Source organism: Aedes albopictus, chromosome 2 (assembly GCF_035046485.1).
Source record: "Aedes albopictus strain Foshan chromosome 2, AalbF5, whole genome shotgun sequence".
NCBI lineage: Eukaryota > Metazoa > Arthropoda > Insecta > Diptera > Culicidae > Aedes > Aedes albopictus.
The window spans coordinates 459,406,298-459,421,250 of record NC_085137.1 but is presented as its reverse complement, the minus strand read 5'-3'; the positions used below and the strand labels follow the sequence as shown (position 1 = coordinate 459,421,250).

At 37.4% G+C, this 14,953-nt stretch overlaps 1 protein-coding gene across 6 annotated transcripts in view; it reads right to left on the bottom strand.

The window, feature by feature from the left end:
• The window catches only part of LOC109418942 (ribosomal protein S6 kinase beta-2), a 189,508-nt gene that overhangs the window by 49,288 nt on the left and 125,267 nt on the right, over positions 1-14,953 (bottom strand). For all 6 annotated transcript variants that reach the window (XM_029877748.2, XM_029877743.2, XM_029877744.2 and 3 more), the window contains one exon: positions 2,086-2,253. In XM_029877748.2, coding sequence (XP_029733608.1) covers positions 2,086-2,253 — 168 coding nt within the window. The remainder of the gene's footprint in view (positions 1-2,085; positions 2,254-14,953) is intronic.

Below are 14,953 nucleotides of genomic sequence, written 5' to 3'. Positions count from 1 at the left end.
TACTACAACATTACCATCAGGGTAGGGAAATGTCACGGAATGGAAAAAATATCATGACATTTTTCAGTTTCCACCATTTCCTGTCCGTGTGCAACACCAATCTGTAATGCAGGTTAGTTATGGGAAGTTGGTGGTGTCATTAATTTACGCTTCTTACTAGAGACAGAGAAATGATCAAATAACAAAATGATATTTTCATATTGTGACATTCCCATCCCTGGCTGCAATACTTAGTAAAACATGACAGTTTTGATGGATCGTAACAGCGTTTCTTAGCAAAGTAGCATTTTGAATCATTCTTATAATTTATTTTTGATTATATAGGAAAAATATTTTGAAAATTAATAAATCATACATCCAATTTTTAATACAAAAAGCTTTCCGATAGAGACTCATAAAGAACACATATTGCAGGATTACGTAATCTGTGAACAATCATGCCATTTCAAATGAACACTAACACATGAGTTAGATACTAGAGTTCTTCGTTTGTGGTTGGTCATAAAACCCAAAGCAATTAATTAAATATGCACTTAGCTAGATTCTGACGCTCGTGCCGTTCGTTGATCAATCATTAGAAGAGGTTAACATATCGGCAACATTTCAACGTTTCATCTAGGGAAACGATTGATTGACAGAAGATAGGAAACTATGTAGGTTATACAGGGGATAGACAAAATGATCGGGACAGGCAAAATTTTCACTTTTCAAAAAGTGTTCAACTAACTGTAACTTTTCGAAAAGTGCATCAAATATTCTCAAATTTTTAGTGTAAGTTCATCAACCAAATGAGTTCAGTGGTTCAAAATTAGAAAGGATCGGGCCATTCTCCACGAAGTTATAAAGATTCTTGAAAAAGGTAAAATTATCCGATAGCCAACTTTGAGCTTTTATATCTCCGGATTCAATGAACCGATTGAAATGAAATTATTGAGCTATGAAAAACCATTGACTTATCATAATATTTTTAACACGGAAGAAAATTATAACGGTTTGATTATTTTTCTAAAACACCAAATTTTACAAAATATTAACATCGTTTCAAAATTAAAGATGCAAATTATAGTTCATTTAATTCCCCTCTAATTGACTTATATATAAATGTGTTTTAAAGGAAAGTAACAACATAGCCACCAATAAATTGAAAAAGTTATAGAATGCATATTAAAAATGGACCAATTTACTAAAAAATCGTGAAAAAATTAAAATCGCTATAATTTTGTCTCTTGTTAAAAATTTAAAGTTAAGTCAAATGTTTTCCAGAGTTCATTATATAAGTCATAAATGGTCAAAATTTCATTTGAATCGGTTCATTGAATCCATAACAGCTCAAAGTTGGCAATCGGATAATTTTACCTTTTTTAAGAATCTGTATAACTTCGTGGAGAATGGCCCGATCTTTTTCAAATTTGAACCACTGATGCACAACTAGTTGATGCACTCACAGTAAAAATTTGAGAATATTTGATGCACTTTTCGAAAAGTTACAGCTAGTTGAACATTTTTTAAAAAGTGAAAATTTTGCTTGTCCCGATCATTTTGTCTATCCCCTGTATGACATAATCGATCTACTGGAAGCTGACGAAGACCATTCATTTGTTGCATATTTGGTATTATTAAAAAACAACTGTATTTTAACTTTTATATGTCTATTACTCGTCGAACCATCCAAGAATCCGTAGGGTAGCCAGGTATTAATCAGGAACTCTGGGAGCTTCATTTGGAAATCATCCATTCCAAAAGGCTAAAAACTTTGAGAGATTTGACCATGAATTTGTCATACCCATGTTGAGATTCCATCTCGAACAAGATTTATCACTTTCGTCCCGCTGCCCCCGTTGCAACGTGCGCACATTGTTCAATTTATTGCAATTACCTTGTTCAGTACCCATCCATAGGTACACTTGTAATCCTCTGTGCCCATGTGACCTTGAATATCACAACAAAGCCGAGCTTGTACCGGTGCAGCAGACTGCTGCACGTTGCAGCTACTACCCTCCCACTCGTAATGGGACAAGAAGCCCTGCCAAGCGCACCCATCCACCCCATCAATCCTAAAAGAAAACTACAACATAACTAACTTACCTGGAAGACTTTGCCGTAGCCGCCCTTCCCCAGCACTTTCTTCAGCTCGAAGTCCTGGGGACCGAGCTTCATCCGGCCCGGGTTGACGATTTCCTCTGACAGGGGGATGGTTTCCGAACCTTCGGCATCGAGGTTGCTGTTGATGTGTAGCTCCGGTTCCAGATCGACCTGCGCGCGTGATAAGAGAAAAAAAAGAAACGAAAATGCAATTAGTTATCTGCTGCAGCTGGTGGTACTCACTCAGGTACTTGTAGTGTTTGGAGGAAAAAGTTTGTTGTGGCGAAGTGGTCGCCATCGTCGTTGGTCGGTGAGAAAAGTTGGAATGAAACGGGAAGCGTGGGGAGCAGACTAGACACTAGAGGGACGCAACGAAATGAGTTTCTATTTTTGCAGATTGCACTATATCGGTACTAGTCGTGGTTGCGGTTTATTTCGTCGAAACTTTTGCTATATTACAAAATTCTGAATTGTGGAAGTTACAATGATGCTTTATGTGTTGTTTTACTGAGCTGGTGTTTTTTGAGGCTCTAAATTTAACCTGCCACATGGAATACGAACGCCAAAATAGTCAACTGTCAACTCTCAATTAGCTGATCTCATATAATACTAAACTGAGAAACAGGCGCTGTAGGCTGTGAATAATGATTAGTGACATTCCCCTTGAGTGTCCTTTCCCTAGTAAGCATCGGTGACAGCAAGCATCATGATGAGTTAGTCACTGTGTGAGTTACGAAATATTCACAGGCTCTTTCACATCCCAATGATCCATTTTGAAAGACACGGACACCATCTTCAGCCACAGGCTGTACAGACTGAACGATACTTAACACTAGACAACGGACACACAGAGCAAGCACCAGTAAATACGGAGAAGAAACTATTCTCACGAAAAGTTTGATCGCCCGGAGCGAGAATCGAACCCTCACCCCACAGCATGGTGCGATTAGAAGCTTGGTGACCCTAACCGCACGGCTACGAGGCTCCACTTCGTAGACACCTGTTCCTGTCAACATTTCGGCTCGTAAAATGGAAGTTACACAAAAAATGAGAAAAATAGCTTCTTCTTCTTGGCGTAACATCCTTACTGGAACAAAGACTGCTTCTCAGATAAGTATTCTATGAGCAATTCCACAGTTATTAACTAAGAGCTCCCTCTGCCAATAGCCATTTTGCACGTGTATATCGTGTGGCAGGCACGAAGATACTCTATGCTCAAGGAAGTCAAGAAAATCTCCTTCAAGAAAGGTTTGTGGACCGACCGGGAACCGAATCCGTCACCCTCAGCTGGACCATGTTGAATACTCACGCTTTTATAGCTACATGGGCTCGGTTTATCTTCACGAAAATGAAAGGATTGAAAAAAATATGCCTATCTGTCAAAGTAGAAGCATTAGACTATCGAAGTCCCACCAGTGCGTTGTAAGTTGTAGAGTAGGGTGGCCCACAGAAAAACAAAAATTTCAAAAAATGTCAAGTCTTACCTCTTAAATCAGTTGTTTTGGACTCCCAGAAGCTACGTTCAAAATTTGAGCAAAATCGGTTGAGCCTAAGGGGGCGCTCAAAACGCTTGAAGTTTGTATGGGAAAATTTGGCCAAATGTATGCAAAAATTTTAAGTTTTCGAATTTGGCCGCAAGGTGGCGCTGTAAGCGTTCAATAAATAAACCCTTTGGTATTTCAGTAGGTGACTATGTGCCAAAGAACTTTGTCGAAGACCGTGAAGTGATCCGACGGCTGTGAAAAAAGTTATACCCTAGGCTAAGTGAGGCAAAGTATTGAGATTTCATTATTGTTATTATTCCTTTACATATATTGAAAAAAAAAAACAACAATTAAGTTTATCCTCACTTTACCTAGGGTATAACTTTTTCTACAGACGTTGGATCACTTTGCGGTCTTTGACAAAGTTGTTTGGCATATACTCACCTACAATAATACCAAAGGGTTTGATTATTTAACGCTTACAGCGCCACCTAGTGGCAAAATTCGAAAACTTAAAATTTCTGCATACATTTGGCCAAGTTTTCTCATACAAACTTCAAGCGTTTTGAGCGCCCCCTCAGGCTCAACCTATTTTGCTTGAATTTTTAACGGAGCTTCTGGGAGTCCAAAACAACTGATTTAGGAGGTAAGACTTGGCATTTTTCGAAATTTTTGTTTTTCATATAAGTGTGGGCCACCTTAATCTTGATCGTTGAAAATGAATTCCACAAGACTTGCCCCTCTCCATGGCGTAACGTATCAACTGGGTCAAAGTCTGCTTCTCAACTTAGTTTTCTATGAGCGTTTCCACAGTAATTGATTCCAGTGACGAGCAAATGCAATTCGTGGACTTCGGGGAAATTCGGAACCAATACAATTTACGGAAGAGGAAGCTGTACGATGATATTATGTAGACAATTCTGTTAACATATACGGATATGTAGTTCAAAAGGCGTTTCCGTATGAAATATCGAAGTAAAACTCCTAGTGAATCCTATAGAAGCTAAAGGAATCTCTGCAGAGATTGCTAGAGGAATCGCCGAAGGGACTTCTAGAGGAATCCCTGAGTATACTCGAGGCGGAATCCATGAAGGAATCCCTGGAGGAATTCCGGAACGAGCTCCTGAGAAAATCCCTGAAGTAGTTCCTGAGGAAATTCCTGGAAAAAACTCTTGGAGAAATCACTGAAGAAATTTCAGAAGAGAAATCACAAACAAAAACGTTTAGGTGAAATCGCTAGATGAATTTCATGAGGGACCCCTGAAAAAACTCCTGGAAGAGTTTCTGGTATTCCTGAAGAAGTTCCTAAAATGAGTTTCTTGAAGAATTCTTGAAGGAGTTTCTTGAGGAGTCTCTGAAGGGGTTCCTGGCAAAATCTCTAAAGCAATTGCAGAAGAAAGCCTTCAGCATTTCCAAGAGTAATTTCTCTGAAGGTATTACCATGTTGATGTATTTCCGTAGAAAGTGAAAAAATATCTAGAGGAATCTGAGCGAACTCCAGGAGGAACCTCTGAAATTTTTTCAAAAGGAATCCTTCAAGGAAGTCACGAATGAGTTCCTGAGGAAATTGCTTATGAATTTCAAGAAGAAACTCCTGGAAGAATCCCTTAACCCCTTCGGGACGACTTTTTCCACCAAGCTCGCCGCTGTAGAACGCACCAGCGTGGTGCAAATGACCCAACCGTCCTGAAAGGGTTAACCCTTAAAGCATCGCTTCCAAACTTTGGCTCTCGCGACCCCTCAATCTGTTGTCACCCCGCTTTTCGTAGAAAAATCGCAGTATGGGGCAATTGAGGGGTCGCGAAACGCAGGTTGGGAAATCATGCCTTAAAGAGTTCCGACAGGAATCCCAGAATACGTTTCTGAAGGAATGCCTAGAAAAATCTCTCCAGCAATTCCAGAAGAAATTTCTCAAAAAATAGCAGGGAAATTCATGGACGAATCCTTGAATGAACTCCAAGTGAAACCCCTGTTGGATTTTCTAGAGCGGTTGCTGAAGAAAGTTTTCAAAGATTTCAAGAAAAAAATCCTGGAGAAATCTTTGAAGAAATTCCTGGAGAAATGAATGTAGAAACATTTGGAGAAATCGCTTAAGGACTCTTAACAAATTTCTAAAGGAATCTCTGTAGGGCTCTACGAAGAGTTCCTGAAGGCGTTCCTGGATTTCCCTGAAGCAGTTTCTGGAAAACTCCCGAATTAGTTTCTGGAGAAATTCCTGAAAGAGTTCCTGGAGGAGTTCTTGGAAAAATCTGTCCAGCAAATACAGGTGAAGTTTCTCCAGCAATTTCAGGAGAAATCTCTAGAAAAATTCCAGCAAAAAATCTATGAAGGATTCTAAAAAGAAATTCCTGAAAAACATCCTGGAGAAATCCCTGAAGCTCTTCCTGATGAATCCATGAAGAAACTCCCGGAGAAATCTGTGAAGGAGTATCTGGAGGAGTCCCTGAAAAATTCCAGAAAAAAATCCTCAAAATACTCCAGGCGAAATAACTCAAAACTCCAGAAGAAATTTTTGAAAGAATTGCTTGAAAAATCCCTCAAGAAATTATTGGAGGAATTCCAGAAGAAGTCCCTGAAGGAGCTCCTGTAGAAATCCACGAAGGAGATCCTGGAGAAACTCATGAAGGAATTTGAGAAGAAATCCTTGAGGAAGATCCTGAAGAAATCTCTCCACCAATTCCAGGAAAAATCCCTGAAGAAGTTGTGTAGAAGTCCCCGTAACATTCCAGAATGAATTCCTATACAAAATACTGAAGAAAGAATCCCTTAAGGAGTTTGTTAAGAAATCCTTCAATAAATTCCAGTAAAAATCCCACAAAATCTCTAGAAAGGAGTTCCTTGAGAAATCCTTCAAGGAGTTCCTTGAGAAATCCAAAAGAAATTCCTACAAGATTTCCATGAGATATCTCTCTAAAAACTCATTGAGAAATCTTAGAAGATAGTCCTGGTGAAATCTCTCCATTAATTTCAGGAAAAATCTGCAATGAAATTCCTGGAGGAATCGCCGAAGAATGTACCTGAAGAAATCTCTGAAAGAGTTTCTGAAAGGAATCGCTGAAGGAATTACTGAATTTTTTTTGCAGCAATCACAGGAGAAATTTCTCCAGTAATTTCAGGAGAAATCTGTCAAAGAATTCAAGGAAAAATCCCTGAAGGATTTCAAGAAGAAATTCCTTCAACACTTCCTAGATGAAGCCTTTAAAAGACTAGAGAAATCACTGAAGAAGTTCTTGAAAGTAAATTCCTCAAGAAAGAATTTAAGAAGAAATTTGTGCAGCAATTACAAGAGAAATTTCTCAAAGATTGACAGGAAAATCCCTGAGTTCTTAGAGGACTTCCCGAAGAATTCCTGGAGAAATGACTGACGAAGTTTCTGGAGGAATCCATTAAGGAGCTTATGAATCATTTTCGCAATGAAAACCGGGAAGAATCCCACAAAAAATAAATCTGATAGAAATTCCTGCATGAATCCCTGAAGAGTTTCTGGAGAAGTTCCTGTAGAGATCCGCTAAGAAATTCCAGAAGAAAACCATTAAGGAATTCAAAGAGAAATCCTTGGAGGAATTTCAGAAGGGTTCCTCGAAGAATCACTGGAAGAATTATTAAAGAAAGCCCTTAAAGAATTATTGGAGAAATTTCTCAAAGAACTTCGCGAAAAAAACCTCAAAGAATCCCAGGGAAAATCTCTTAAGGAATTCCTAGATAAGTTTTCTAGACGAATCCCTAAGCTGCTGGAGGAATATCCAAAGAAATTTCTATAGTAATCGATAAAGACGTTTCTGAAGAAATTCCCGAAAAAACTCCTGGAGGAATCTTTGCAGAAATTTCTGGAGAAATCTCCGCAAACAATCTTGAATAAATACCTGAAGAAACTCTTGGAGGAAGCCATGGAGAAATTTCTGGATCAATCCCTTACGGAATTTCTGGAGGAATTAGAGAGAAAAAAAATCTTGGAGGATCTATGAAGGAACGTCTAGAAGAATCATTGTTTAAACGCCTGGACGTCTGTTTAAACGCCAGAACGTCTGAGGAATGTTTGAAGGAACTCCTTAATAAATTTCTGGACTAATCAATGAAGAACGTCTTAAGTCAATCAGTGATGGAATTCCTGAAGTAATCATTAAAGAAAAGAAGCAAGGTTGCAACCATTCATTTGCAAAGATTTACATTCATTTGCTATTATCTCAGTTCAGCAGCATGCTATCGAAAAACAATGTATGGATGAATTTAACCTTGTAGTTTTATCTGAAAGTTTGCCGAATAACATTGGGGTCGCAAACGCATTCCAAAGTCGTGAGCGAGCTGTGAAGGCTACTTTCCACAGCGTGAATGAAATTTACATTCACCGCGTGGAGAGTTGCCTTCACAGCTCGCTCACGACTTTGGTATACGTTTGCGACCCCAATGTTAGTCGGCAAACTTTCAGATAAAACTACAAGGTTAAATTCATCCATACATTGTTTTTCGATAGCATGCTGCTGAACTGAGATAATAGCAAATGAATGTAAATCTTTGCAAATGAATGGTTGCAACCTTGAAAAGAAGCAAATTTTTAAATGAACTCCAAGAGAAACCCCTGACGGAGCTTTTAAAATAATCTCTGAAAAAAATCCTGAAGAAATCGGGAAGAAAATCATGAAGGAATTTCTGCAGAAATGATTGCATAAACTTCCTGACAGAACTTTCATGGAGGAATCGCTGAATAAATTTCTGAAGCAATTCCTGGCGGAAACTTCTAGAATATTAAATTCTCCATTCTTTAGATTGTTCCGACAATCGTGTTTAGGAACACTTCCAACCATGCCATCTTCTCCAGAGCAGAAGGGAATACCTTACAAATACCATGCCAATAGCATCCTGTGCTCTAATACCTCAAGCTGCTATTACTATGTGATTCTGAAAAATATCATGATAACATCACAATAACAACCGGAGGTATTTGAGCAGAGTTTGGTATTACTGTGGTAAATATTTGCTGCATTACTCGAGCAGGAACAAGTAACTTACACATAGCTGCAGCATACCAAATCAGGTATCATACCAAGACAAGGTATTGGTTTGTTATCTCGGTATTGGAAATATCCTGTTTTGGAATTGTGTCAATACCTACAAATGTCGACCAAAAATACCTCAACGAGTTATTGGTTTGGTATTGAGGACTGCTTGAGGTATTATGCAATTATGAAAAAAAAAATCCCATTTGTATGGAAAAATCGTTGCAATACCTGGTGGCATTATTCACGTGGTATTTGTAGAATACACATCAGTAATTATTATTTTGGGTATTTTACCTCTTATGCAGGGCTTCTTAATACCTCATTCAGGTTGTAGGTATTCGGTTTTCCATACCTGAGTTTGGTATTCTTCAGCTATTTTCTCCTGCTCGGGTAACTGTGAAAATAACATTTTTTTGCTATTATAAAATAAAAATGTATGTTATTATTTAGTTATTCAATGCCTTTTGGATACTTTTAATGTTATCATCGATATGGTTGGTTGTTATTATGTCTGTTATGTTGCCTTTTTATTCAACCATCATATCATGATATCAGATAACACAGTATGTTATCTGTTTATTATGAAACTTTGATCGAGGATACAGCATTTGAAATGTTAAGCATACATATATTATTAAAAATAGCTATCCCGGCAAACGTCGTACTGCCTGCCTACTGCGTTTTTTGGCATGTAGGTCGATGGAAAAATGCCACGAAAAATTAAGTTTCGAATTTCTTCATTTTCGTTGCTTTCCCGGTCGATATTCATAATTATTTTTCCGTACGAACACATCAGAGCCATGCACAAATGCGTTAGTGAAAGAATTGTTTGAATCCGTTCGCCCGTTCCCGAGCCTATTCGTGACATACAAACACCATTCCATTTTTATTTATATAGATAAGATTTGTTATTTTGATTTTAATTAAGTCATTGAAATTTGAATCGTTTTTTTTTCACTCAGACCTGGAGATTCTTACTCCAAGCGGTTTTAAATGACAGCTCTGTGAATACAAACTGAATTCCCGAGCAAAGTACAATAACTGACCAGTAACAAACTGATAGCTAGTGTTCGCTCCAGAACTCATTTTACAATTTTGTGTTATCAACTTGATTATTCATGTTACCATACCTGTCAAACTGGGGGCATCTTCGATGACAACAACAACGGAAGTTAGTTATCAATGACCTTTGCAAATATCTTTCTGATAACAAAATGAGTTTTCAAATGGATAAAACTGATTGATTTCCAGAAGTTGTTTTCAGGGTGCCTTCGATGATAACATAATGAGATATTTTAATCATGGGTATACTTGGTTTTTATCATGTTTGTTATGTTGCCTGTTTATTCAGCCAAAATGAGAACAAATTTAGGTAATTATTTTTGATATCAGATAACACAATATGATATCCGTTTGTTATGAAACTTTTCTCGGGTTATAAGTACTTGGCATTGCCCAAAACTTTATCCGAAATCGTAAGGTCCGTATCCAGTTCATTTTTGGTAAAGAAACCGCATCACTGCACGATGACAACAAAAAGCTGACGCGTCATTCCCATAACGTTGGACCGCATATAGATAGTAACACGTTGTCGACTAAAACATCAATAAAAACATCTGTCGACTTTCTGCGCATTCTAGCAGGGCTAGGTATGTGTTGTGACTTAATGTCGAATTCGTTTATTCCCGATGGTGCACTGCACCGGTGTAGCAATTGACACCGAAAAAACGAACGGTTTCGGTGCAATTTGTTGACAGCTTATGATGGTATTAGTAAGAGCGCGTGAGAGCGTCAATGAAAACAATAAAGGGTATCAAAAATAAACATAATCAATGTTTTCATAATTTGCGTGATGAACAAAATTATTTTTATTTATTTTGATATTTTACTTTCTATATACAATTTAACAATTTTAAATGTTTTCAGTAATCCACTTGTACATGATAAACTTGTAAATATAAATGTTACTTGAAAATTGTTATCCAATGTTTATATCTTCTTCAAATTCTTGTAATATCATAATTTTTCAATTGAAAGCAACTTTTTAGAATTTAACAATTTCCGTTGCCCAATAAAAAAGGATGCTAACATACAATTGTAAACGATCTACGTGCACAAATCTAACACAAAAATTGTTAAATGCAGTTCAATAGAAAACGTTTAGCTACAACGTAAAAAGGAAAATAAATAAATGCTTTTTAAAACATAACGTTATTGAAACGCAACTCATATTAAAAACGCTTTAATCATCCTTTAGCGACATTTGTTTGACTTTCAATGTAATTCAAAAATTCAATATTTGTTGTAAGAAAAAAAAATAGAATTTACGGTTTTTTAAACTGTTTGTACCTACAAAATGTTACTTCAGTAATATTTCAGTCCAATTTGAATTAATAGATTTTTATTCTATTCTGGGCTTATCAAAACTTTATTACGTCAATTTTTTTTCATATATCATAGATCACCATGCGACAGAAAATTCTAATGATTAAAATCATTAAAAGTAATCCACATATTTGCGATAATCAAAAAAAAAAAATAATGGGATAAATATACGTTGAATCAACTCTTTGAAATTTCATGTTATCGATAAATTTTAAAGATTCCTCAGAAGTTGAAAGACGTGATAATCATCGATCAAGTTTAAATAATTTTTAAACGCACAGATTTGCTGTTTGGAAATTAAAACATCTCAAAATAAACGAATATCCAAAAAAAACTGTTTATCTAATGCCGAAGAGAAAATCATCATTCCTACCAAAACAAAACCACGATACAAGTTCAGCGATATGCATGTATTGGTAAACCTAGGTTTGTACCTGCTACACCGCGCTCAAACTGGGTGTAGCATTTTCTTGCACCGGTGCCAATCGGGTGTCAAAACAGAACAGTACCTGCGAATAAACGAACGGTTTCGGTGCAAGTTTGCTACACCCGGTGGCAAAGCGGTGCAGGCGGTGCAAATAAACGAATTCGACATAACGAACAACGACGAAGCCGGTGCAACCGCACGGTACGGTGAGTGTACAACACACATTCGCCTTTGTTTTGGTTTCCTCCAGATCCAGCAAGCCATTGACCTTCGACCTTTTCCATTGAGTAAATATTCGATGCAAGTCTTGGCATAAACATTTTGCGTTCTACTTTTGATTTGAGCACCAAAAGATTCGATCGATATGACTTGAAATAAAAAAAGTGATATCCTACATCTTCACACGTGGAGTGCAATTCATCATCACTGAATTAGAACTACGAGAAACAGGTGAACGAATTGGCGTAATTCACGGTGATGACGACGATGGCTACAACATGTGCTCTTGTGGGTGGATGATGAGTCGTTACGCTAAATGACGAAATCGTAAAGGCTCAATGACGTGTCCAGTGTATCGTGTTTTCTCCGCAGCGAATCCTACACCAAGAACAATGAATCATTCATTCATTCATGTAAGCATTATTGCCAACGTTGGCTGTTCGTTATTGTTATGATGGGAACGGTATAAGTTATGTTTCATTGATTCAAAGATAAAAGAATATTGAGGAAGACCAATTTGAGAAAATGAGCAAACATATGCAGCTGCTTGGTGAGCTCGTTCCATATTATGTTCATATTACATATGTTTGTATTTTAACATCGGACTGATTAAACTGATGACAGTTATTCATGGTGATTCGGTTCAAACTATACTAAACGAAAAAAAAAACTTAAGTTATAAAATGTAAGTCATTTCCAGTGGAAACGAACTGTGCCGGCCGCCCTCCATTCCGCACAGTCCAAGTTCGAGCTTAGCTCGTGAAATAAAGTTCAACGTTTGTCCTACTGACACTGACTAGCAATCACGGTATGACAACGCCATACAACGACGGTTGTCCATCAGAAAGGCTGTATTCGTCGTCAGTCTGTCGCCACTAGGTACTGACTGACAGGGTTCATTTGTTTTGATTGGCGCTCTTTATTTATGTATCCCATTCATACAACTTTTCCATGGGTGACTTTGGCAATGAAAGTTCTGTGTTTGCTCGCGATGATTGAGGTCAGATTTATGATGATCTCGACGCGTTAGTAAACATGTGAGGACAACAATGTTGACAGTGAAGTTGTTGGTAATAAACTTGATGTATTCCGAACACTGTTCCTTTGATGCTTCTAAGGTTCTTCGAAGTTGTACGAACTTCGAGATAACGATTCAACGGTAACAAATGTTATATTTCAGTAAGAACATTAAACAAGTTCAACTTTAATGATACTGTGTTAATTGATTTTAAGGGGTTTTAATTCTACTGAAGTTAAAAAAAATGAATTATGACACTGACACTGAAAATTTCGACAAAACTTTGTTGAGATTGTGAGATTTTGGCAAAATCTTCAAAACTCAGATTTTGTTGGCAACTATAGAAAGATTTCCTTCTTTTAATTCGCCTGGACGCTGATGAAATGAAAATTTTCAGCTTGATATTCAAACTCAAATAGCAAATAGTCCATGTTAAATTTAGAAATCCATAACAGTTATGAAACAATAAAAACAATATTTTACGAGAATTTCGTAAAAAATAACCGTATAACCAGATAAATTTAATGACTGCCAAATCACATCCATTGTGTCATCAAAAGGCTTGCTAAATTAAACCAGACCATCGCAATCGTCTCAGTTAAAACTCGAAACTCGAGTCTCTGTAGGCAGATACCATAAAAACACAAACTACCGACACCGGGGCGTTAATCCGAGCCAACGGAACCAACGGATGGCGTCTGTGATTTGTACGCGAGATTTTGTAATTACATTATTCTCAACCAAGCTTGCACCGACGCGACACGACCGGCGCGGCGCTTTTTTTTAGGATTTTCGTCGCCGCCGTCGTTGGTGAACGAATAGCTTAAAAATAGCACACCGTGTGGACGCGGAAATTACTTCACAATTGGTGGTGAACTATTTTTAGGGCCCCACCGCAACATTCCACGAATGTTTCATTGTTATTCATCGGAGACGTCTCGCGACGGTTGTAAATATCTAGAAGGGCAAAATCCAGACGACAGAGAGAGGGCAGTTGAAACATGAACTGACACAATCGAAAAAAATAAGTTTCTTCAAGATATAGGGTATCGGGATGCTTCGTTGGCATAGTCCCCTCGTTCGGCCTATCTCAACGTTAACCAAAAACTCAAACAAACACGCATAACTGGATATCGGAAAAGCTATGCGGCAAACAACTGTAACATTTCGTTTCAATTTTAGCACTTTGGAGCATTAAAATTGAATGAAAATGTCTCTTTGTTTATCTTTTGTAGACGCCATGATTCTTCGGCTTAGTGGGTAGTCTATACACATGATCATAAATGGCATGAATCTGGAACATTTCGAACTGACTTTTCAATAACTGAACATTTGATGCGACGGTCAAAGACTCTATTTTGAACTTGTATATTTGTTTTCAACGAATAATAAATATTTTACAAATTTAATGTGGGCCGAATATTGAGGACATTTTTTTCACTATGTACCCAAATCTTGGCCCATCACTAAAAGGACGTCAACAACACCGATAAAGTAACGTCTACAACATTGCTTGCGTAAGAACCAGAAAGAACGAACAGGAAGAAAGATTTTGTGTACGGTGAGTCTAAAAATATAACACAATAATAGAGTTGCGTTGTTACCGTTAATAAATTAAGAAAGAACTTTAGTTCAAGTAATTCATTTACAGTTTTTTGAAAATTTGGCTCCGAAAATGTAATTTACAAGTAAGATGGGTGAACAAACAGAGATAATACTTCAGCAGAAATATTGAAAAAATGAGATAATAAGTGGTTCTAGTGCATGGAAAGCAATAGGCCAACGTTGTATCCACTAATAGGCCAATTTTTGTACCATAGACCAACGTTGCATACCATCGCATCGAATCTTTTCAACTTAATAAAGTAAATTCTTGAATATTAACGTTAGTTTACTTCCAATTGGTGAAACAAGAATTGCCTAGAGTGTGTAATAGGATCAACATATTATTTCTAGTGCTATTAATTCATGAGTTATGGTCAAAATTGTCAAGGCGGTTTGCAAATTAGGCCAAGGAATGGTACATATACCCTATATGGGATTGAAAAACATATCTCATTACAATTCCTATTGTAAGAGGGGTGTGTTCTCTGTGCGGTAGTCAATTTAAACGCTGTTATGGGGGTCAATGACAGGAAATTATGGAGTGATGAAGATGTATGCGTTCTCCGAGTACGTGCGTGACTTCCCGCTTGAGTTGATCCCGTCCGACACCCAACTGGATTACATGTAGGCACATATGGGTGCATGAGTTGAACATCCCGACTAGAGAAACCCGAAGAAAAAAAGAGTATAATAAGCTACCATAAGACAGTATTCTATATAGAATTTCAATAATCAA